The sequence below is a fragment of the Drosophila rhopaloa genome, unplaced genomic scaffold, assembly GCF_018152115.1.
Source record: "Drosophila rhopaloa isolate 14029-0021.01 unplaced genomic scaffold, ASM1815211v1 contig_167, whole genome shotgun sequence".
Lineage (NCBI taxonomy): Eukaryota > Metazoa > Arthropoda > Insecta > Diptera > Drosophilidae > Drosophila > Drosophila rhopaloa.
The window spans coordinates 3,615,245-3,641,361 of record NW_025335047.1 but is presented as its reverse complement, the minus strand read 5'-3'; the positions used below and the strand labels follow the sequence as shown (position 1 = coordinate 3,641,361).

Below are 26,117 nucleotides of genomic sequence, written 5' to 3'. Positions count from 1 at the left end.
GATTCCTCTATTAAAACTTACAAGTGTCTGAACTCCAAATTAAAATCTCATAGATTTAAGAGTACCAAATCATTAATAAAATAACATAAGCACCATATTTTTCCCAGTGCATCCACACAAAACTTATGCTGAACTTACGTGAAAAGTCCTGAAGAGGTCGACGAAAAGAAAGCTAAGAAATCAACAAGATAATAGTTGATAGTTGCGACTGGGAATGCGAATGGAAATAAACTCGCTCGCTATCTCGTTGGCTTTTTTCGGTTACTTTTAATGACACTTGGGAAAGTTTTGATTTTGGTTTGCTGTCTACCATCTCCAGACTGCAGACACCCTTTGCCACCTTGCCGCGACGTCATTACGCTGATGTTCCCACTTTTTTCTTATGGGACATATAATTTTGTCGCCCCGTCTTAGCGACAGCCCTCGATTGGGACGATGCTGGAAATGAGCAAAACTTTCAACTTAATCTATTCAGAAAGTTGCCTTAGCTTCAGCCTCAGCCTCAGCCCTTTTCATAAACTTCAAAATGCGCTTGTGCACGTCGTCAAGTTAACTTCGCTCCTTTCTGCAGTTTTGCAGTTCGACTTTGAGTTGCAGAAAAGGGGAAACGGAAACCAATGATCGGCGACAAGTGGGCGGCGGAAATGGAGGAAAAAGTTGGGCGGCCCGCGCCATCTAACTCTGCGCTTAAGTAGGCGGCGGCTTTTGTTGCGAGGCGGCGAGTGACAAATCAAAATCGCATTCAAATGCGACGCGGCGGGCAGCGGAAGTTAATGCGAAAAACTTTTGCCCCAAAACGCGCACAATCAGTCAAGCATCTCCTTGCCACTCTTCGCGATTTTCCCTGCACTTAGAGAAAAAAGATCAAAGATTATAGCTGTTAGCCTTGTTATAGCTTGTTATCTAGCCATTGAAAAAAATTCCTTATTGCAAAAAAAAAAAAAGATATATAGAATTGAGCAAATTTATTGTTTACGTTAACACCAAGAAAACTTTTGTTTGCTAAAAAATAGTTTTAAGGTGATATGAATAATGACTACAACGTTGAATGATTTTAAAGCCATGTTCTTCTGTCTCGGCTTCATTATTCAAGAAGCATTTTATAAGCATTTTTCCTATGTATTTACAAATACATTTTTATATTTTCTAACCATTTTTTTCTCTGTGATTTTCCCGGATTTTCTCTCAATCCTTCGCCCTGTTTGTGCGTAGTGTGAAAAATGAGTCTTGGCAGTTTGTGTTGCAACCGCAAAAGCCTGACACTTTTTCATGCCGCCTGCGACGATTTATATTTGTGGCAAGTGTCAAAAGTTAGCCCCAAGTTCTGCGACTTTAAAGCGCCACTCAATGCAAATTAAAGCAAATTGAAATCGGTCCAAGTACATTCAGCTGTGTAAACTTTTTAATATAATTTTAATGGCCACCAAAGTTTGCACAATCATTAAATGGCAAACAATTTTCGTTTTCAATTTGTACGGATTCTGTATCAATACACACCGGCTTAATGCTTAGATAATAGACATGGGGAGCCGTTCACAGGCGTCGCCGATTTTGGGGGCCGTGGGGCATAAATTTATTTAATTTACTTTCATGCTGCGGCTAGGCAACTTTTCCCATAAAATACGCATTAATTCATTAAAATTGACAAAGGCGAAACACGACGAGTGCCAAGCACGGTTGGCTGCCTTTTGGACAGCCAGTGAGTGTCCGTTGCCAAATGCTCGGCGAGTGGTGAATGACTGAATGACTGAGTGACTGACAATGTCCTGCGATTCTGGGGCCAACTAAACGGAGCCAAAACCGTTGGCAAAACGGCGCCCCACAGCGGCTAAATGTATATAAATAAAAGTGCTTCAGTCGCGAGAAGAGCGGCGCCTTTTAAAATTAAATCAACGGAAATAAAAGGGACAACAAGGGATAGCGGCGGCGTCCCAAAAACTTTTTTATCGCGCCAACAAAGCCGCGCCAGAAATTATGCTGCAATGAAGACGACAACGAGTAGCAGTCCTTTTCGTCCTTGGACGAGGGGCGACAATTTTTGGCTGGCGCTTAAAATGGCACTTTGGCTGCCTGTCATTTGCAGGCAGCGCGGCACAAATTGAATTTAACTGCAGTTTCTGGGCCTCGACTTCTACTTCTGCTTCGTCTCCATCTCCGGCTCCGGTTGAACTCGCCGGAATTGTGCCGCTGCCAAAAAACAACGTCGACCCTCCGGGGCCCGCACATATGTTGAAAGTTTATCACTTGGCCAAATAAAAATTTGCTACTCGGGCCTCAGCGGCGGCCTTGCTTGCTCTAAACTTTTGGCTACAAATTTATTGGCAATAAATTGACTGCCATTAAAGTAAGCGAATAAAAAATGGCTGCCAACGCATAAATCCCCCAAATAATTTGACAAAATGAGTCACACAGATTGAGTGGCCCATTTTATGGGCCTCCGGCTCTACGAAGTCACAGGTGCAATTTCGACACGGAAATGTAATTTTAAAGCACTCAACGACCTCTGGGCCAGCCAACTTTGAGCCAGAAAAAATTAGCAGGACGAGCGCACGGGAAGGAGGCACAAAATAATATAATCATGGACCAATAAAGTCCGCTTGTGCACCGAGAAAAATCCAAATCCAGATTACTGTCCATCTTTAAATATATATATACATTTTTCGTTAAATCACAACTAAGTTAAGTTTTAATGAACAAAAGTTGAGATAATTCAAAGATCGCATCAAAGATCACATATAATCAGATGTGTAGTCATTACATATTTTGTTTTAAATCAAATATTCTTACTAATACTATAATATGTTGCTGAGGTACTTATTTCTGATTCTCATCATCTAAATTTACATTTTTAATCCCCTTTCCAAGAGTTTTTTATTTAGTTTTGGTAGATCAGCTCATGGTTTTATTCAGAGAAAACGCACATTTATAGTCAGTAGATGAAGCGTGTTTCCCCCAGTGTGCCGCCTGTACAGGTGCCTCTCACTCTTGAGTGACACTCTGTGGCAGGATGGCGAAGGCGCTGCAAACAAGAGAAATCTAATCAAAGCTAATCCAACAAAAGCGAATGCCGGGCAATGTCAAGCGCCTTTTGTTTGCCCCAAGTGGCGTAAGCGCGGAAATTTGCTTGGCCAGACTCAAGGGCCCGAGTGCGATGGTAGACATTTATTTAAAATACAAGCTATAAAATGAGCTGCCGGATGCGGATGTGGCGGATGCGGATGCGGATGGCCATGCAGATCTGCCACAGAGCCAGCCAAGTGTCGAGTGCCCTGTAATTGCCGGACAAAGGTAAACGCCCGAGGGGCGGGCTCAAAGTAGAAAAGATAAGGGCTGGGCGGGGCAAGGAATGGGGGGGAATTAAATGAATTTGATTTACGTTTTTAAAGCCAAATAAACGCCTTTCAATTAAGTCGAAAGCAGGAGCAGAAGCAAAAGCAGCAGCAGCTGCCCACGATTTTCCACCGTCGCCGCGTCCGTTGTCTTTTATTGACTTTGGCAGTGGCTGTGCCGCTGACAGCGTTCGTTGGCAATGGTCTCTGGCAAAATACTCGAAAAACCACCGCAAACACCTGACGAGCATTCATTCGATGCCACCTGCCCCGAGCTGGCCATCTCCCTCGCTCTCCCCGTCTTTGGCTTGCTCCCTCTCGCCTCCGCCCCATCCACAACCGCCGTTTGCATAGAGCGCTCATACGCCCTGTTGCCTCGTTTCGCTTTTGTCGTTACATTTTCAACCTAAAGTTTACACTGCGAAATACGAGGTAATAGTTTTTGTTTGCATTATTATTAGATATTTATTGCCTTATTAGAGCGTCGCTAATAGAAAAGTATTGAAAGAATAAAACGTAAAAGTATATTGGATTTGATCTTATTATTGGGAAAAGTAAGCTTATATATATTTTATATATCCATATTACATATATGTTTTTAAAGGTTTAAAAGACAGTTGCTTAAATATTATATTTCCTTTGAGTGGAAGCCAATACTATATTTTGTAATATTCCATTTATTAAGTACTCTTAAAAACTATTACGAAAATAAAACGTTAGTGCTATCAGTTGTAAACAAATTTAAGCTGGAATTTGGAAAACCTGTTTTTCTTGATTAAAATTCCATCCCCAGAAAGAGGAGCTGTATTTTGCTGTGTGCATGCTCTCAGCTTGTTGTCATTTCGGTAGCGCCGCACCGTGTTCACTGATTTCGCTTGCAAATTAATGAGAAATTAGAGACAATGCCAGAGTCAGAGCCACAGTGCCGCAGATAGGAGCCGATGGGAGGGCCATTGCCACTTTTCCACCTCCACCGAGTCCTTTGCCATTGCCCGTTGTCCGCTTTCGTCGTCGTAAAAAGAACATTTGTGCTAATTTAGAAAAAGGCAAATTTGGACAGGACTTCATTACGGGCACGTAACGGCATTGGCATTGCTTTTGGCCTGGCCCTTGTTTGATTGATTGAATTTGTCTGGGATTGGTCGTTTTTGGGGGTCGGGGGTCGGTGGCCGTTTGCAGAGAATTTTGGGGGTTCGTCATCTGGTATAATGGCCAAAGTGAAGCCCCGGGTCCAGCAGCCATACATATTTAATATTTAGATTATTTCCTTGTAGATTGATATTAATTTAATGTGTTTCTGGGGCCAGAAACAATTTGCATAATGTCTTTTTGATTTGCATTTAGTTTCGGGGTCTATCAATTTGTTCGAAACCCAGCGCAATGGTGAATGGAATGCATTTCAAATTAATCTTTTTCACTAGAAAGCCGCAAAGCCAACGCGCAGAAACACTCCAGCGCTTGTCTGCAATTAAAATTAATTAAAACACATGAATAGCGTCAGTTGCCACGCCCCCAAAGAATAGGTAGGGCCGCTTCTGAAAAGTCTCCGCCCCTTCAACTCGCAATGTGCGCTGTAATTTCAGATTAATTTGCATATTAGACCGCTGACATTTCCAACTACAGCCGAGGACAATGACATGTGTGCGTAGTGACGAGTCGATTAATTGCGTTAGATTATCCGCCGGGCACGCACACACATAACCACTTGTGTGTAGTATATGGAAGGTCGCTTAATTTGCGCCTTGAGCTAATTTCATTTCTTTGTTGTTATTGCAAAACGCACGAAGGACATTACGATTCTGGGCTGGCATCAAACGAAATTATAATTGAGACCCGGCCGCAGTGAAATCCTCAAGCGCACGCGCTTTTATGAAATCACCAGCTGCACAGAGAGAAAATATTTATAATTTGGTAATGGAAAAAATAAACAAACTCCCATATTTGTTAGGCATACTTTTCACAATACTGTAAGGTGCTTTCTAAGTTTCAGGATATATAAAATAGCATAAATATCATTCATTATCAGTTATGAATATGATTTTATTAATTTTAAATAAATTTGTCATTAACCTAACTTGAATGTGGTTAAATGTTTTCAATCATCAGTTTCATTTCTCTGCCGTGTACAAATGACTCGCAATGGAAAAAGCGGAGTGAGATCTGTTTGTATAGCTAAATAGCTATGCATGCCTAATGTCTGTATTTAACTGGGCATGAACCATGAGCAAAGTCTGGTTCTGGGCACGCTCGTAATTATAGAAACAACATAACCACCCAGGACAACTCCATCCCCCACTTCGTCACCCACTCACACCAGTTAATAATCAACTTACGCATCTGCAGTGGAACACACATAAATACACGGACATGGGCAGGATAATGCGTGCGTGGGTAGTGGGTGATTGGGTGGCGAGTCCCCCCGCCTCCTGGCCATGATAATGTCAATTTGTCCGTGCCACATGGCCACGCGCTTTTTATGATTAAAATAGGTAATAAAATTGTGCATGTGTGGGCCTTTCGGTACTGTCATCGTACGCGCCTGTCTGTATGTGCGCGGGGTGCGCTTAAATTAATTAAGCCAAATAGAAAAACTGAAGCGCAAAGCCACAACGAATTAAATAAAAACGTTGACAATTTATATGAAGTACCCAGAGAGAATTCCCAAAATGCTGGCAATGACGCAAAGGTGGCGAGGCGGGTTAAATTAAAAATGGTAATTTGATTTCATTTAAGCGGCTTCTGCCTTCTTCGCAGGTTCCAAGAAAAACTTAATTCAAAAAGGGGTTTGAAAGGCTACAACATTTAATAGAATCAAGTCAAAATTAAGCTTATTATGTTAGCACACGTATTTGGTTTCTGCAGAAAAAAATTGTGCCAGTATAAGAATTTCCTAAAAAATGTTTACAATTTAAAATTAGGTAACTTCAAAATAAGATTTTCAAAACTAGAAAATTAACTTCATAATTTTAGTTATAATTCTTGGATTTTTTATAAACTTGAACAAAAGTGTTTCTTTCTCGCTGATAATAAAACACTAAAACATTATTTGACTATTTATTTTTACTAAGACCATTATTCCTTAAACAAGCTATTCATTAATAAACTAATATTTAGACTGAGTTTCTCTATTAATAGTAAGTTGTAAAACAAAATCCGAAAAGTAGTAACTCTCCAGGATTTAAGTGGGTTGATCTGTTACCAAAGTGTCGCCAGATGCTGCCAGTCTCGGCCTGATGAATTCGTTGATTTATCACAGACATCTTGCCCACACCTACGCACCCCAAGGAATCCCAGACTCGGCATATGAATATATATATTTATATATATATACGTACGTAAGCCATACTGTGTCCACAAAGAGCTGACTTGCAAGTTGTGAGGATTTTGCCAAATGGCGAGAATTTATTTTCCAGATGTAAGCAGATGTGAAGTGAGGAGAGTTCATTGGCATCGTGTAACAGCTGCTGCAGTGAAAAGAGGAAAGTCCTCGGACTTTGGCCAAAAGCGGATGATCTGCGCCAAGATGCTAAGCTTTGAGACGGACTGATTGCTTCCTTCTTTGAGAGCCAGCAGACGCCAAGATGAAGTCGTCAGATTAGTTAGTTTCAGTTTTCCCCCAAGCTCTACACTCTTTCTAAATCAAGTCGGAGATATTAATTCGCCACCACACCTTAACTGAACTTCTGGTTGAGTAATTATGTGCGCCAATGCTCGAGCTCAGGTGGAAATCATGTTGTGTATTTCCGTTGCAATTGCGAAATTTTAAACTTGTTAACAGCAAATTGAAGTCATTTCCTGTTGCAACAACAGTATGTTGCGGCAGAGTGCAGCACAAAATAAATGAGAAAACCACAATGCAACAGCAACCGACAAAATAAAAAAAAAGAAATAAAAAAGCCAAGGCACAAGGACTCAGGATAAAGAAAACAAAACCGCCGAAAAGGTACAAAAGCGGAAATAAACGAAGCAGGCAGGCAGCCAAGGACCCGGGACTACGGAACAAGAACCAAGGACCAAGGACCAGTCGTCCGGACAGGATAACCTGTTGACCACGTGCATACTGCAATTCAAACAACCCAACTCAAGTTTTGCCGAAAAATGCCAAGAAAATTGCATTTTCGCCGGAGCAGGAGAAACATGAAAAAGGTAGCAACCACGACTGGCGACAGTGCAAAATAAGTAAAAGGCAGCTGGCAAATAAACTCCGGCGTTTTGTGTTTGTCGGGAATAGGCAGACGGAACTGTACACTCGAAAAATATAAGGTTCTTAAAAATCGAATTTATTTTAAGAACTTTGAATAGCTGAAAATTTATGTTCAGAAGTCCATAAGTCTTGAAAAGAATTTAAAATGTTGTATGGTATTTATTTACCAATAAATGAAAGTAAATAATCGGAGCTGAAAATCAGGGTATTAGCTCAAATATTTGATTATGACAACTATATCTCAGATATATAATATTATAAAACACAACTTTACCCACAATTTGTGAACAAATGAACTGAATATTTCTCCAAGTGCATTTCAAAGAGGTAGATGCGAAAAGGGAATCGAGGAAGGGGTGGCCAAGTGAAATGCGCGCATCGCGTGCTGCGAATGCAATTTCGGAGCTGCTGCACGACCACGCCCCTTTCGCCCGCCCCACCGTAACAATTTTGCAGGGCAAAACGTAGAGAAAGGGGGCGACAAATGCAATCTACAAACAATGAAATGAATTGTCAAGTGCAAACATGCCACTGACGTGCAATCGCAACGCGTATGCAACAAGCCTTCATTGGCCATCCACACCCCCCGAAAAAAAGTGGGGAAAAACCACCCACACATCAGCAAGTTCGCATTGCGAATTTATTTTGCATGCGGCTGGCAGTTAAAAAACATGCCAGAAATGCGAGCTGCTTAGGCGCTTCCGCCGGGCGACTTAACAAGAGCCCATCAGCCGTCAAAGCGAGCGATAAAATGTTTTGGCCAGAAAAAGGAAGGCGGCAGAAACGCTGCCACTTTTATGACACTGCAATTCGGTGAAAGCTGTTTTGGCCCCGTCTGTTCGTCTTTTGGCCTGTTTTGGGTGTGTTGTGACACGATTAAAGGACTCACTCGTCGACTCGAGGACGCTGTTCTTTTGCCATTTGCGCTGCTCCTTAAAGATTTATGGTCCGCGCCATGCACTTGCAACTCCGCCGGATATCCGGAATGACACGACAAGCAGCCGAAATGCATTGGCCGTAAACGGATACTTGGCAGCGGGCGATTACTCCGGCCGACAGTAGAGGCTTTATGTCCACTTCGAGGACATCTTGTTGGGCCCATGTGACCACAATATATCCACTGAGAAATGAGAAAAGGGGTCTATTGGAATCAAAAACATATAGAAAAAATTCCAGATCAAACTTAGAAATTGATTGATCAACAAAAGGTAAACATATTCAGTAAGCTAAAAAAAATTGAAAGGCCATAAAGCAATCGATTTTTCAACTATATGTAGTAAACCATCGCGATGCATCGGCTTAAAACACATTAATGTTGCAACTTCCTATGTTATTGCCTAGATTTTAAGCCTTTGCAAGTTCCCATTTATTTTCTTAGTGCACTCAGATTCCTTGTTGCATTCAACTATCCCGCTGCTGGCTGCTTAATCTTGACTTCATTCAGGTCACCCACTCAGGATGTTTTCAGCAGCCTTTCGGCTGACTTTGAGTTGGATTTTTGGTAAGCAATACAAGAGTGAAGATGCCAAAAAATAAAAAAAAGGAGAAACCTGGATGCCTCTGCCCACAATTGTTGCTCCGAGTTGAGACTTGGCTTTTGTTGATTTGAACTTTTGTTCATTTTTTCCTTTTTTTTTCTTTGACAAGGGGCAGCCGATGTGGGCATGGTCATGTTATCTTGTTGACATGCCGGACGTTGACATATCCATTTTTTACAAGCCTAGACAAGCTCACTGGCCCTCCGGCAGCCTGGTCATTCTTTTTCTATTTGCCAGGACTTATGCTGGCTCTCTGCGGGTCCTTCTCCTTCTCCCTCTGTGTGTGTATTATAGGAATAACAATGCCATTGGCCAAAGGCAACGCAAATAACAACAACGAAATTCGGGCGCTGCCATGAAGGTAATTTATTATTTTTTTGTGACTTGATTTTTCTGTTTTGTGGGTCAATTCCTGTCCTGATCACCCCCCAAAATAGAAATAAATCAATTTTAGATCACGTCATTATTAAATGGCTATAAATGCTTTCGAGGAATGCTTTGTTGGTGGCTGAATGTGGGTGTGTGTGTGTGTGTGCGGCACTCACACAACAATTAACACTTGGCCATTACTTCCATTTGCGGCATGTTAATTTGTTGCCACATCAATTGCTGTTGCCAATATGCGAGGCGAATGCACAAACATACGACGCGCACACAATCAAAGGCGCACCCATACACTGAGGGAATATGGAAATAACTAGAAAAATAACTAATTATTAAATGGTTTTTTAACGGAGCTATTAACTACCTTTAAGTTTAAAAAGCAAAAATACATTACCATAAAAAATATAAAATTAATGTTAGGTCTGCATGGTTTAATATCTTTCAAATTTTCTATGATTTAAATTATTGACATCTTTCCAAGTAAGATTTCGATATTTAAAAGATATATTTGTTGTATTTAGTAGTAGAAGAATATACCAATTAAACTGATGTAAGGAAATATAGATGTGAGGCCTTGGGATCATATTTTTTAGGATCTACTAAAAACTAGCAGATGCTGATTTAATTCAATTCCAGTAAGACCTTAATTAGTTTTCCTCTGTGTACATACACATAGACACCCGTTCAGGACTCTGGATTCAGGATGCTTGTGTAACAATCTCACCGACAGCTGCCGCTGTTGCGGTTTGCAGCTACAACTATTACAGCAACAGCAACATGAGGGGCAGCAACAAAAGCGGCTGCAAGGCAACTTGGTGGGTGGAAAATGTTGGGTGGCTATTGGAAAAGCAGGGGGAGGTGGCAGTGCTTGCTGACAATTGCCTGACACTGGGCAGCTGCTTTATTTGTCCCACACACGTGGACAAACCCAAACCCCCAGTTGGCCCATTGATTTGCCCCGGCCAAGTCAGACAAACAGAAGTCAGGAGATGGTGGTGGGCGGTGGGCGGTGGAAAAGTGGGCGGGGCAGGGAACCAGCCAAAACTGAAAGCAAGCGAGAGGCAGACTACGGCCCAGCGGTCGAACAATAACGCTTGAGTGATTATGCAATTGACAGCTAAATCAATCAATGATGTCAACTACATGCCGGCGACACACACACACACTAGAATACACACACACACATACTCCAGAGTGTGCGGTGGAAAACTGGCGAAACGTCCACGTTGTTTTTGACATTTTCAATTTTTTATGACAAAACTCCAAATTGGCACAAGTTGTTTTTTTCTGCCTTTTTTTCGGCTGCCTCTCTTCGAATTGATTGCCATAAAAAAGTTGATGCCATTTCAACAAATTTACTTGTTGTGCATTAAATTTTTCAATTCCTTAAATATGTTTTTCTCGTTTTGTACACTGGGGATTGGTTATAGCTAAAATATTAAATGTTGTTTTTAATAGAAGTCGGAATTTTGTATGATGCCGCATATTAAAGTGCAATCATTCCACTTTAAAAAGCTTGTGTTTTTGTTTAAGGAAAGTTTAGTGGGATTGTTTTAATTTTTGCATAACCAAAATATAACTAAATATATTAAAGAATTATTCCACAATTCAATTTATAAATTTATTGACCTAAAATCATTTTCTTAGAACCAATTTTAAAACTACTTTAGAGTCACGAAGAAATTATTTCTTTTCAGTGTTATTATTGAGCAAAAACCAATTAAGTTGTTTTTCAGTTTTTTATTGCTCAAATAAACCTTTAATATTTCGAGAAAAAAATTGCCATTTGATAACCATTTTTTTTTCGCTGTATGAGTAAATAAAATGACCATCGATGAATGCTTATTTGATGGCCTCAACTTTTGCCCAATGGCAGCCACTCGAAGGGAAATTAAACAGACGCGTTACCAAAAACCAATGACAAAATGATGACAAATTTGAAAGGCAGGACGAGGACTGGTATCCGTATCTCCCAGTCAGCCGCACACTTGAATTTGTCAGCTCTCGTCCTTTTTGGCGCTGATTGCCGGCAATCGGCAGATGCCAACGCACGTTCGCAATCGGGCATTGTTATTGGGGCGTCGAGTGATACCGCCCAGATGATAAATATTTCATTTTCATGTTTCGGTTTCCCACTTCCACCCACTTCCCCCACCTCCATCGATGTATCGTATCGATGACGTTTAATTTATAAATATGATGAAGCTGATGTTTGTCTAGCTAACACCCGCAGCATGCTCAGGAAAAAATCTACAACAAAATATACATCTTCTTATATCTGATACCCACGCACACACAATCGGTCTTCAATCAGCTCCGAAATCGGGGGAAAAGTTCACCCTCAAGTTTACATCTCGTAAGCGGAAGTGTACGCTTTTGTGTGTGCTATTAGCTGAGGAATATTTATGTCTACGGAGTGGCTGCTTCCTGTTTGTTGCCGAAACAGTGGGGTCAATATTAAATTTCCCCCGCTCGGCTTTGGCCCACTGTATTTATCTGTGGCAGCACATCATCAATTATGGCCACCGGAAGTTACATTTTTGTCTACAACGTATCTTTATTTTGTTGCGAAATGAGAGCAACATGAGAGCCGAAAGCCCACCTCATGATTTGGTAAGCCCCCAAACCTCCTGCTACCAGTGAATAATTAATGACAAGGACAATGGCAACTTCCGCTGCGACGGGATATGCAAAACACACTCGGGGGAGAACTCATAAACAGAGAGCTCCAAAAGCAGCTAAGACTCGTCGATTCAATTCCGTTCTCAATAATGCGTGAAAAGCTCCGCTTTCACTGCGGGCATTATGCAAATCACGGCCGGAGACGATTTCTAAAAATCTGTTTACGAACGAGAACATCTGTTGGAAATCTAAAATATTTCCCAACAAAGACTGCCGACGAGGCTTACTCCTTTGCAATGGAATTTGATTTCACGTTTTGTTTTCTTTACCCATCGGTTTTGCAGTCTGCGTCTGCGAATCATATATCGTGCTTCAATAAAAAAGAAAATTTTCAATATTTCTAACTTACCCACACAGGCAAACAGACTAAGCCTGGAAAAGAGGAAAATGTAGGTGGGAAAGTAGAGCTCCATCATGACTATTGTTGTTGCCAGGATTAACCCGACTCTTTGCTCTTTGTTGTGTGTGTTGTGTTGTGTTCGCATTTCAGGACGATGAGGATGCCAGCCAGCCAGGATGCGTGTATTTCATGGCATATGTTGCCGAGTGCACTGAAATTCCTTTCAATGCGAAATACCGAAAATTGATGCCCGGCCAGCGCTCTCATGAAATAAATATTTTGCCAATACCGTAATGTGTGCAATAACATTATGGCCCCCATCGCACCGCACTGAAATTCCAATTCCAAAAATCTCAGACGCATTGGAATGCTCTTAAAGCTGCCGGGGACTTAATGATCGGGACACTGACCGGTGAAAGCTGGTAAAAGCTGGTGAAAGCATTCTAAAATGCAACTGCTACACTTTGGAAAAGAATTCCCAAATGGTTCCCAAATTTATATACATAATATAAGAGCATCACAAGATAATCTCTGCAATGAATTTCAGGTGCGAGTAACTCTAATAGGCGCAGTTTCCATTTGTAAATAACTAGCTAAGTCTTATGTAATGAATTTTCCTCTCAGTGTGCTAAAAGAAAGCCAGATATTAGCCACGTGCAGATAATCAGCACCCAGAGGTGCACTCGCCACCAAAACCCATAAAACGAAACGAAAAACAAAGAGCTACAAAAACCAACAAGCGTCAAGAAAAAGCTGCTGCAAAGGCACACAGCTTAAGCGGCGATGGACTGGCCGAGACAGACGGGAAAAGCGGGGTCGGGAAAGCGGGGGAAAAGCGGGCTCGGAAAATGCAACTCCCAGGTCAGCTGAGAACGCTGCTGCACTCGAGACTTCGCTGCTGGCCGTTGCAAAAGTCAAAAGCATAAAATCCGATAGCTTCCGCTAAGCTGGCTTATTCAAGCGTACGTAGGGCTAATAAAACATTTCCAGGGATTTCGCTAGGATTTCACGGCCCAGGTCAGCTTTGAAATCTCGAGTTTTATTTACGGACTTTTGGCCATCCACATGCCCGGCAATAGCAAAAGGTTACGCTGCTTGGCAGGTGGCACTGAAAGGTCACACTTGTTAACTTGTTGGCGCTCTAAATTATTTCTTAATTGTCCTGGCCGGGCAAGAAGTACTGCAAATGAACCCACTGCGATTGGTGTTGAATTCAAGATTAAAGTTTTCTTTATCGGCTTACTTTGTGGCCCAACCCCCCAAAAAAAAAAACTTATCTCAGGGAAGTGAGTCGCACAAAGCGCAGAATGGCAACAAACAAATTCAAAGCCAGCCAGCGATGCTTATCCTTAATGATGCTGTAAAATGTGCTTCTTATACCAAGTACTTTTTGACAACCAGGGTATATTAAGTTCATTGAAATTTTGGTCGCAAGAATTCCTGATTAAAGTCAACACCAGCATGCTTAAAATATATATTGCAGGAAAGTTAATTTTCAATAATATTTATAATATATAAAACAACTAATTTCTTGAGCAAATCAGCAGCCCTTTTCAGCCGTAGGACATTTGGTAGTGAGTATCTCACAGTCTCGGATATTCAGCTCTTTTTTCATATCCTCAGCTGTAGCTTTATCTCGGCCACCGGTGGGTCACAGTTTGCCAAGAAGAAAACTTTCTTTTAGTCCCCTTCTATCCGCTTTTTAGCCTTTTCAGCCCCGAAGCAATCAAAGTTTCGCAGCTCAAGTAAATGTCTGGGGCATTTGTCTTGGCTTTTTCGAACTGGCTCTTAATTGCCGCCAGTGCTGGGCTATCAATAAAACTATAGCCAGCGATGTGACATGCAAACGAATGCCGGATGAAATTATGCTTACCAAAAAATGGATAACGAGCCAAGTTGTTACAAGTTTTTAATAGAGCGAAACAAAGAACTTGGGCCGACGGATAGCAGACTCTCGAACTCCAAAAAGTAGGCAGCAAACTGGCGCATAAACTGCTGAAAAGATGATGAATTTACAACGGCTCCATAAAGTTGGCCGCAGTGAAAGCCACTCTCGTCTTTTTTTCTGAGTCTGTGTGTGTGTGTGTGTCCGTTGTCGGTGTAATAAACAAACTTTTGAGCAAACTTTAGTTCACTACTTTCGCATCGCATTTTTTTCGACCCACTCGGATGCTGAGTGGTGCATGTACGACAAGTTGAACACCAAAGGAGCAGCCACGCTTAGTTAGCCATGTAGATGATGTAGCCGATGTGGCCGATGTCCGGGGGTCGCTGGTCGCATCCAGTCCATTGACACGCCGGGGTCGCTCATCTTTGGCATCATTAAGCGCCGTTTTGCGGGCTGCAGGTGCAGAATCGCCGGGAAACGGAGTTAGCCAAGTGTAGTCGGGCAGAAAGTGAGTCTCAACTTGTTCGAGGGGCCGACGCAGAGATACAATGGCGAATATTTCAGCTTTTATGACGGCCAGACGCTCTCTTTAAGGCTAAATAAATAAATCTTTAGGAAAAAAATACTGCTTTAGAATCTTTTTGTAAGGACTTAATTTTTAGGAAATAAATTATCAAGTCATCGTGCTAAGAATTAAATTAAACGATGTAAGATAATTGCCTATAAATTAATAGCCAAATAATTATTATTAGTTATGACTTCAAATAACTGAAAATGGCCAATAAATGTCTAGATTTAAATATGCAGAAAGTATTTCATTCCTACTTAATGATTAATTGCTAAAAGTGTTGCCTACCCTGAGGCGTTTCAATGGCATAAGACACACAAATTCACACATAGAATTTATCCTTAGTAGCAGCTTTAGTACTTGCATAATCATGTTAAATTAAAGACATCTGTTTGGAAAATCAAAGCGAATCTCTTTTGGAATTTACCGCTTTCCTGGTGAAATTTAAGCTTGGCCGCAGGACCTCGGCGTCGCCTTGGTTCGCTTAAAAACTAATTAATCTAAATGGATTTTTGTTGTTGCATTTTGCACTGGTGCATATAAAGCAAACACACACACACACACACACATGATAAAGTCGAGTTAACTGTAAGCGGAGCACTCAATGAAAGCGAAAAATGCCGAAGGGGTGAAAGAGTGTGAGTGAGTGGTGAAGGGGGAGGGGGTGAAAAGCGATGGCGGGGAAAACCGAAGCGAACCGCAAGCAATTTGCATGTTTGAAACCGCCATTCCATCCACCTTCCACCATGCACCACCCGACCATGCAACCACCACCCCCTCCACTGGCCATCAACCACTATTGGGGGCAAACACGAAAGGGGCCGACCGTGTGTGGCATCATGCAGAAATCGGGGACAGCGTTAAAGTAGCCTTATCGCCCAGGCATCAGCTTCAGTTGCAGCGGCCAACAACTTCAATGTGGACAGTTTGAAGCAGTTTTATTGACGTGTGTCCGGGCGTGGTCACGAGGGGTTGGATCCCATGGATTCAAGGAGATAGTATATATATAACACGGGGTCTTTTTTTTTTGTTTTGGGGCAAGGGGACGTGGCTGTTGCGTTATAAATAACGCCATTCGGTTGGTTCGGGGAAAATGCACTCTACAACGTTTAGCCTGCGGCTGGCATCGGTTAATGGAATTTATCCATTCGCCAAAGCCTTAAAGTTTACGAGAAAGATTTTCAAGGGAATTGCTCTTGTCCACTGGACGACGGCACGGCAATAATTCATGTCAAATCAATGCCGAAAGGAAGAGCGCGGCTAAAGGCTATATCTTATATAATTTATTGAACACACATACGGAAGGAAAAGTTGCTGGATTTGCGTGTATGTATGGACATCGGCGCCATTTTAATTTGATTTTACCAGCTTTTTTTTCTGCGCTCAGCCCGTTGTCTGCCATTGGCGTCGTTTTGGCCATATGTGACAGGACTGACCATTTAAGGATTTTAGCTGATGAGGATTCAACTAAGCGGACGCAAATTGAATAAAAAGAATTGCCAAATGTCAGGCACAAGGCACAGGCGCCCAAAAGTAGGCAAAGCAATTTTCGTGAATGGGAAACCGATTTTCTTTTATAAAGAATTACATAAATTTTGGCATCAACATACCAGTTTTTTTACTGAATATATTTAATAAATGGTGCTCTTACATAAGTCATAATAAAAGACATTTTTAATTCCCCTTCATAGAATGCAAAGGCATCTTGACTTTTCAGAATAAATGTTTAACCATTTTCATTGCGATATTTGATACTTTAATTTGAATATTTTAAAAGAAATAAGAAATGCCAAAAGTCAGTCACAAGGTAGAGTGGCCTAACAATTTTCTTTAAGGAAGTTATTTATAATGTTTTGTATTAGCACGCACAAGATGTTTATTAAATGGTACTATAATTACATTTCTAGCTCCGTTCATTAAAACAAGGTATAAAACTCATATATAAAGGCACTATTGCATATTATTTCAAGTCAATAAAGATTCTACTGATTAAATGGCTAATAAAACGCATTGCGTTTTTTTATATTTGCATAAAAATGAAAAAATAATTTAAGCGGTAAAAATAGTCGAAGGCCCCGTAGCTCGTACTATGACCTTTTATGTTAGCTTTAGTTCTATAAACTATTCTATCATTTACAATAATTAATTATTTTAAGCGGTACCTAACAAATAAAAGTAATTAATTGAAGCTGAGGATTTCCCACACTCCGATTAAAAAATAGATTTCATCGCGCATAAAATATGCGATCGATTCAGCAGTTAAACCGTCGCTGTCATAAAACAGTTTCTCCTGTTTTTTAGCCATATTGTTTACCCTTCGTCCTTTACAAAGATCCTCGCATTGTCCAATGTGTGCATGTGGTATTCTTTGTGCGGTGCAGCTGTTGGTATTTCTGCGTGGTTTTTGGCGGTACTCTTTCGGTTTCTGTGTGTGTTTTATTTCTTTTTTTTTTGTTTTTTCTCGGCACATCGTTTATTATGCCAAGCGAGAAATGCAATATTTTCTCCTGCGCCGCTACGTGGCCGACAAAAATATTTACAATTTGGCAGCGGCAGTGTCCCTTCAGCGCGCCACAGTGGAACCCCCACCACAGTGGAGCCACCACACAGCGGCAGCTGCTATAGAAACGGAAGCCATAAAAGGAAGCGCACTCCATAAAAAAGGAGGCCACACACCATTCGGCTAAGCTCAAAAGCGGCAACTTCAATCTTTGAATGTTTTATTTACTGCAAAATCGATATGGCTTTTTTCCTCCCATCCCCACTTTTCTTTACGTGCTCGCAAGGGGTGGCAGGGGTTAAGGGGTGAGCGGGCTTAACACACAAGTGCCAAGCGTAACGAGTTGCATGCAAATTTCTCCTTTTTGTTTCTCGTTTTCTGCTCTGAAATATCACCGCCGCACCCCTCTCACTCTCAAAGGGAAATTTCAATAGTGAAGCGGGGCAGAGCTCGGGAAAAGCGATTGGGGGGCAAACGGGAAACGTTCAGTGTCCATGGCAAATCACACACCACATAATTTTCCCGCTGCACTGGAGACACACACACACACACACGCTCACCCAGACAGACGCGTAATGGCTGCCCTGGAATTAGTGAGACAGGCGCTGCTGCGTCGCCGCTGCCAGGATCCCCAGGCGCATTACGTATGCATGACGTTGGCAGGACGAAAAAGGGAGGAAGGAGAAAGGGGGAGGGGGTACTGAGGCTGGAGCGGCCACCAAAGCAGCCGCGTCGCATCGTGAATGGCGTAAATGCCTGGACAGCAGCAAGAGCCTCCTGCTCCTCCCAAAAAGGAGGAAAACTAGCAACACAAGTCAAGCAGCCACAGCCACCAGCCAAACGATAGATGCCCTTCTGTACACTCAGAAAAAATATATACATTAGCTTAAATATGTTAAAAAAATGGAATGACCCTTGGTACTTCAAGTTATAAATAAACTATGGCATCGCATAATCTTTGCTTCTGTCAAATGACAATATCAGTTTTGAAAAGCCAATTGTAATATTGTTATTCTTGTAAAAATTAGAAATCATTTAGAGTTCATAGGAGAAAAATGGTACACGTTTTAGGAAGAACAGCTAATATATAACAAATTTATTTTCTCATCTCTCTTAAAACTTAAATTACCAGCTATTTGAAGAGTAAGCTTATAAGGAATGTAATAATGGATATGTATATGTACTTTTAAAATAATTTAAAATATTCTTTATCACTCAGGCCAAAATTACATAAAACAAATTAAAGTAATACATAAATCAACATTAGATTTGGAATAATAAAACAATACTGCATTGCTACTAGCTTAAAATTTTTCTCAGTGCCGGATAGAAAAGTGGGAAATAGGAGTAGTTGGGAGTTAGGTCTCAATGCTGATTGCGATCGCTGCCGGTTTGGCCATTTTGCCACGACTCCCCGACGTCGGGTCCCATGTTGATAATTCGAAATTTGTATTCCAATCTTCAAATTGTCTCCAAAATGGAATTGATTTTATGCAGATGAGCATGAAATTGTCTCAATGCGAGTTTTGCATGTTGGTGTAAATAAATGTAACGATGTCTGGGCACGGGGAAAAGGACAAGGACGTGATGAGTCCGGATTTTCTCCGGTTTTTCCGTTTGTCTTTTTTCTCTTTTGGTCTTTTTTTCGGCCATTTTGCCCATTTTGCAGAGTGCATGCCGCATCAAAGATGCGACGTTTACGAATTCGTAATTCACAGCAATTCAGCACGGTCTGCCGTTTCGATTCGGTTACCGCATACATATTTCCTCGAACCAAAATTTATTACTTAATTCTCGGGGACGGCAGATGCCACTGGCCGGAAAATCAAATCAAATAAAAGAAGGCAGCCGCAGTGAAAAGCTCATAAAATGCTCCAAGAAATCCACTTTAAATATTTGGCTAACCAAAAAGCCAGAATTGAAGCCCTTGCCCCCCATTCCGTAGCTCAAACAATGCGCTCGCTTGCATTTCATTTGAATTTACAACTGTATTCGGTATTTGAACGGGCAACGAAGTAACTCTGCCACGCCCCCTACTCCCCCGCATCGAACAAGGAAATGGAAATCATCATCATCAGCCATCAGGGTTATCGGCGCAGAGGAAGCCAATAAAATGCAAGCACGAGACAAATACAAATCGAATAAAAATGCTCGGCGAAAAGCTCGCTCTGGAAATTCAAAACTGAGTAGCGAAAAAAATGTGGAAAAAACTGTGCGCAGTCAATAGCCCGATATGTAAACATGGCCAACAAAAATATTTCAATATTTCAAACACGCAACTCAATGTCGATGATGATGCCAATGCTGGATGAGATGCGATGAGCTCGCATAGTAAACTTGGCCAAAAGGAAATTGAAGGACAACCGCAATTCATTGATTTAGTGCCAGGGATTTTGACTTGGCTCCAGCATATATATGTATATACGTATATTCTCCATTCTATATTCTCCCTTGTGGTTGTACGCGATGTTATCGCTTTTCATTTGTTTGCACTGCTGAGTAATTTGTGTTTGCCATTGCTGTTGATGTGTTTAGCATGTCCTACCACCCCGATCCCGATTACCCGATCCCCCGATTCCCCGATTCCCCGATTTGTAAATTATATGTCTGCCAAGTGTGCCGATGGGGTGCAGATAGCGCTCTTAAAGTGGCCAGGAAATTGCAAATTGCTGGTTAAATTGCGTAGCCAAGTTACGCCCTAATAAATATGTTACTGGTCGATTTCTTGGCCATTCTGGCTTTCCTTATGTCTATATTTGAATCGGCGATAAAGGGAAACCAATGGCCATATTGTAGGCCACACGCAAGGATGGGTTGATCTTGACCACTTTACTGTTTTGGTTTCTCACAGCTACATGATTCATGCTGAAATCGGACACATATTTTGCTTGGCCAGGAAAAAGCCCACTCAAACACAAGAGCTATATCTCTCGCAGTTATCAATGGCTTTGGCTTACGTTTCCCATTTTGACTATCGTGGTGCACAAAAATCCCATGCATAAGTTTATTTCGCCCGGCCAACTTCGAATCGTCTATAAATCATGTAAGCAATTTTAATTCAAATACAAAAGAATTTCCAACACATGGCTGGGGCTGAAATGGGAGCTGCATTGTTGGCATAAACCAATTGCAAAGGCCAAAATAGCGAGGACTCCACAACTAATGCGCTCAGCGCGCACCGCAAACATTCCTGTTCCTCCGTCCTTCGTCCCCTATACCCCCAAAACCCAAAAAACACATAGATCGGGCCAAGAGCTACTCGACTCCCGGGCCAAAGGCTTTGGGAATAAAGCCAAAAAAATATGCAGTATAAATAACCACATTTGTATAAGTGCGTTTGCGTGTGTGCGTGTATGTGAAATATTTTGTTTAACGTTTATAGTTTTATGCACTTAAGATAGCAAAATATTTTCATTCTCTTCTGGTTAAATTTATTTTCGAGTATCAGGCACTGAGCTTAAGCCAGAAGCAAAACTTCTGCCAATATTTGTAAAAAATATATTGATTGGCCTGAGTCGTGGGCAAAGGGGGAAATAAAGAGGAGGAAACAGCTTATACACATGCATGTGCACACAGATTCTACTTATGCATTTATCCTTTCCTTAAGAGTTTTTCAAATTTTCCCCTTGACTTATTGCTACGCTTTTTTATGGCAGTACTTCTCTGTTTGAATTACTTTATATTTAAATAGGGGAATTTGAAATAGGAATAAAATAATTACGTTTATATAATATCATTAAAGTAACTCAAATTTTTTTTGTAATGCTAACAAAATTTAGTTAATACACATAAATATCCAATTTAAAACTTATAAGAAAACCTTTTTAAAAAATAACAAGACATTTATTAAATCCCTCATAAATATATTGAATGTCTCTTGATTTAAATTTATAACACAAATCAACTACAAATTTTTTGGAAATCTAATAAAATTATATTTAAAGAGTATTTAAAAGTCAGCTTCGAAAACCAAAGTTATGCGGTTGTCTTTTGCATCTTCCGAGCTCCTCACACTTTTCACATCGACTTCGTCGCTCAATTCTTTGGACAAACATTGGGCACAGCTGCCGCCACGCCCCCAAGCCCTATACGTTCCGCCCCCTGGCTGCAGCCGTTGCCTGAAATTTTCCAAGCTTTTCGTGCATGATAACAACTGTGTGGCAATGCAGTTCGAGGGCCATCGATGCTCCTCCACGGAAATCTCTTGGCTTGGGGCACAAAGGTTGTGTTTGTTTTCTGTTAAATGTTCAAATATATTATTGCAGCCCCGGAGATGTGGGTGTGGAGCGAAGAAGAGCACTTGCAGACATTTTCGAGCTCGTATTTACATGCAAGCAGAAAATTGTACACCTCCTCCACTGCCCTGCTGTGTTGCGTCTGCATGTTAAAATATTCAAACAAAAACGTTATGAAAATATGAACTGTGATGTTTATCGATTGTGAAATATGATATACTCTGGGGAGATGGTTGGGGCGGTCTCAAAGGGTGTTCACACACACTGTCCTGGCCTTTAATTTGTTAGCACAATCCTTCCCAATGGCAGTTAGTCTCGCTGACAGGCGGCCAGGATGTGTGTTCTTATGCACAGGCAAAAAATTTCATTGATTCGACAAATTGATGAAACAAATTAATATGGTTAAGAAAAAATAAAATGAATTTAACAACAAATTATACTGGATTATCTAGTACCTTTAAAGGAGAACAATTTTGATTTTTAACCACTCTTTTTGGCTTTATTTCTTTTTATCATTTTATTTTACTAAGGTGTACTTATATACCCTGTTGGTGTTTGTTCTGGCGTTTGTTGGTGCCGGGCATGCCGTGTTTGAGTGTTTGTTTGCGTGCCAGCCAGAAAACCTTTCGCCTGACCAGACCAGACGAATTTCGGCCCCGAGCAATTGCAGACGAGAATTCCTCTGGTAGCTAATAAATATTAAACTTTAATTAAATATGTTTTTTGTTCGATATTTATGTGTGCATCGACTGAATATCTCGATGGCAATCGCATTGCAATTTCGCTTCTGGCCAGCCCAGCAATAAATTTTCAACCTTGAAGCGCCAACGAAGCCAAAGCGCCAAAGGCCATTAAAATACGTTTCTTTTTTTCGCCGGCCACTTAACATTGGTGGACAAGGGAAAGGGGGGAATACGGGGCTAAACTAAAACTCATATTAAAAATTGACTTTTATCGTGATTTACAATCAAGTTGGCCTTTTTTAAATGCCGTGGTCGACATGCGGGTTTTGCCTTCCTGGCTCCAAGTGCACTTTGAAAAAAATGACACTACAAAGAAAATAAAGTACCAGCAGTATCAAAATTGTTTCTTTTTAATTTAGCAGAAGTTTTCTAAAGTAGTATTCTTGTTATTGACAATTTACTATCTGACAACAAAAGCGGCCAAAATAATTGCTTTGTTCTCTTCAACTATAACTATTTTAATCAAATATTAACATTTTGGAATTTCTAAAAATATGAAAAATAATTGGGTGAAAATAAGGATTAAAGTATTTAAGTCCAAAGGGTTCTTTAAAATGCCTGAAGAATTCCGAAAAGTACCTTTGATAGACTAAACTAAAAAACAATGTTTTTTTTTACAAATTTTAGTTTTCAAAGCGTTTTCTGAATATTCTTTTTAAGAGAGTGTGCTCAATTTTTCTTGGAGTGGCCTAAACTGGTTGCCTAGTAGCTCCGCCAGCTTGTTGTTGCTGTTGCGGTTGGGCCACACACTCTCACACACACACACACGCACTCGTGGTAGGCGGACTAGAGGGGAGGGGGCTAGATATTTCTTCGTGGCTTAGATTGGAAGGGCCAACATATTTAAGCCGAATGCTAACGCCCGATTCTCGAGCAGCGTCCACGACATAGCACGACACGTGGTTTGGTGGTTTGGCAGGGATATGGGCAAGAGCTTTGGATTGGGAATGGGAATGGGATCGAGAATGGAGGCCGTGGCAAATCCGCTTTCGCCACGCCCACCGATACACCCTCGAAGGCGGTGGCCTGCACTCCATATCTCTGCACTTCCATTACGAAATCCCTTTCCCGTGAATGGTTTTGGCTTTTCCTGCGCAACGCTTCATATTTCTTCACACGTAATTTCGTTGGATTTCCAATGTCGACATCGACTTTGCCTCCTGACTTTTACTTGGCTAAAGGTTGGCTTTTAATTTACTGAAGGGCTCTGCCATCCTCCGAGGAGTTTTTATCCCTTTGTTCGGGTCAGAGGTGTATAATTATGAAACAGATAACTCCAAGTTACCCAAACAAATTACATAAAGCTACATTTTAATTGTTTCTCCTTGCGTCGAAGAAAGTTTTCAACTCCAGATTAAACATTTTTATTTTCTCCCTCTTTTGCAGAGACTGCAGAGTTGTGCGTGATCCGCAGACGTTGAAATCAAAGGGCTATGGCTTTGTCAGCTTTGTCAAGAAATCGGTAAGCTATGCCAGCAAATTTGCAACATCAAAGGCTTCCTTCGCATTAGTCGCTACACAAGTTTAATTTTCTAAGTAAGCACACACACACACACACAAAGCACCTGCTCATATCCTTTCGGTTTTCGGGAAGTTGTCATATGAAATCTTAATTAAAACAAGTGAAAACTATAGCTGGAATCTCGGCGGTTGAAGTCCCAGCAACTTAACATATCAAAAGACACCTGTGGCTTTCCCCACCCTTCCCTAACCCCACACACACACACACACACATGTATCCCCTTCGTTTCCTTAAGATACACATAAGCCAAAGAAAAGCCAAACGAAGCGCACACATTTTTAAGATTTAATGCATTCTGCTTTTCCTTTTCTCGGTTAACTGCCAAGGGGCGAGTATTTGATTTTATTCTCTTCCTCATGGACACACTCGTATATCAAAAGCGTGCGCCTCACGAATCTGTAATGTTTTTTTATGGCCACAGATGCAGCGAATCTCACGGGTTCCCGAGGCTGAAAAAAGAAGAAAACCAAAAAACCACCCTTGTGCTACTGTAAACATTTACACATCATATTCAATATGTTTAAACCGCAACTGATAAGGGTCCAAATAACTGCTGGCAGGACTCTATATCCCTGTGTGTGTGTTCTGATTGAATTTCATGTGCCTAATAGGTAGAAAATTCGACACAGAGCCATAGAAACCGGGAGAATGGGACTTTTACTAGGTTTATGGGAGGTCCTTATGGCAAAACCATTTCATGAAAAGCTTCTCTGATTTAGGACAAGAGGTTAAAAATAAAGCAGCTCTTAAAATTCATCTTTAAAATATTTATCTTCCTTGATATTTAGTCCCTTCTTTTTTAACCAACTATTTACGTTCCCATTCTAATTATATTACTAAATGTTTTATATATTTTATAGCAAATTCTAGAGAAACGCGTTGACTTTCTTTTGAAATTCATAAAATTTACGGCATAAACACGACTTAAACCATCAAAGTAAGCCAAACGAATTGCGTGTCAGCCAGTGGAGCTCAAAAAATGCGCATGCTTAAGGCTTAGAACTCGAAATCACACAGACACAAACTTTAAGAAAAGCCAAATCAGATGCCGGAGAAGGCGTAAAAGCCAAAGGTGCTGCTAGTCAATTAGGCGGCAAATGATCAAAATTATTAATTAAATTTGAATGCTAATACCCTGAAGTGTGCGCCAGACATGGCCCAATAATTTGGCAGGCAAGCCAATGATTTGTTTGACATCGAGGAGATGAGCGCGGATTTGCGTGGAAATGTGTCGTGTGCAAATACAACCTAATCTCTGACACTTGCCTGCTGCCACGCCCCCTTTCACGCTCTGCCCAGCTGTCAACTATAAGTATATACACATACATATATTTAAGCCAAAGTCGAAGTTTGCGTTGCGAAGCCTTTTGGCAACTGACTTGTTTTAGTTTGAATTATGGCCAATGCGGCGTATACTTAATGCTTTTCCCGAGCTAACTAGTTAACTTTTTGTGCTGCAACTGGGGAATGGGATGCCAATTTTCGAACTTTCTCGATTAGTTTCGATGCAAACGAAAAGAGGAAGAAGTGCAAACACACAAATGCACACACACACACACTCGCTCACACTTCCACTCACAGACCAAATAGCAAACTCAAATATTTCAAATTAAGTTTCTCGACATGCGTTTTGTACACAGTCGGTACGCCCTAAGCTGCCACGCCCCCTTGTCCCTGAACCGGCGTCGTCGCTTGCAGCTGATTTAATGCAAATTTTATTTATGCGAAAAGTTTTATTAAATTTTTGTGCAAAGTTGATATTTTCTGTGGTTTTGCGGAAATTGAAAAGTTATTTTTCGAATGGCTTACTGCACTCACACTCACTGAATACTCATGTGTGCAGTGGCAACTGCCAGCGGAAAAGGAAGAAACAGTTTTCTTTCATTCAGCACTTCCGTTTGCCGGCGCATGAAATTTTGCCAATCGCCAGGGCCTTGCATAAAGCCAATGCCGAAATGCCAGATCTGCTCAAGCATCTCGGGCAATATTTAACGCAAATTGTTTGGCAACATGTTTTAAATAAACACCAGAACATTCTCCGCTCGCTAGCTCCCGTTTTTTGATTTTTTTTCTCTCCTGTGCGACGCATACAAATTGCCATAATTTAATAACCATCAAGGCAAGCTGAGCATTTGCATGGGATGTCGGGAAGACGATGCCTGTCTGCGTGTCATTAGCATCATA

General features: G+C 41.1%; 1 protein-coding gene across 9 annotated transcripts in view; it reads left to right on the top strand.

Moving 5' to 3' along the window:
• LOC108047440 (nucleolysin TIA-1) overlaps positions 1–26,117 on the top strand; it is a 97,477-nt gene that overhangs the window by 58,907 nt on the left and 12,453 nt on the right. For all 9 annotated transcript variants that reach the window (XM_044458588.1, XM_044458583.1, XM_044458581.1 and 6 more), the window contains one exon: positions 23,798–23,873. In XM_044458588.1, the coding sequence (XP_044314523.1) occupies positions 23,798–23,873 (76 nt within the window). The remainder of the gene's footprint in view (positions 1–23,797; positions 23,874–26,117) is intronic.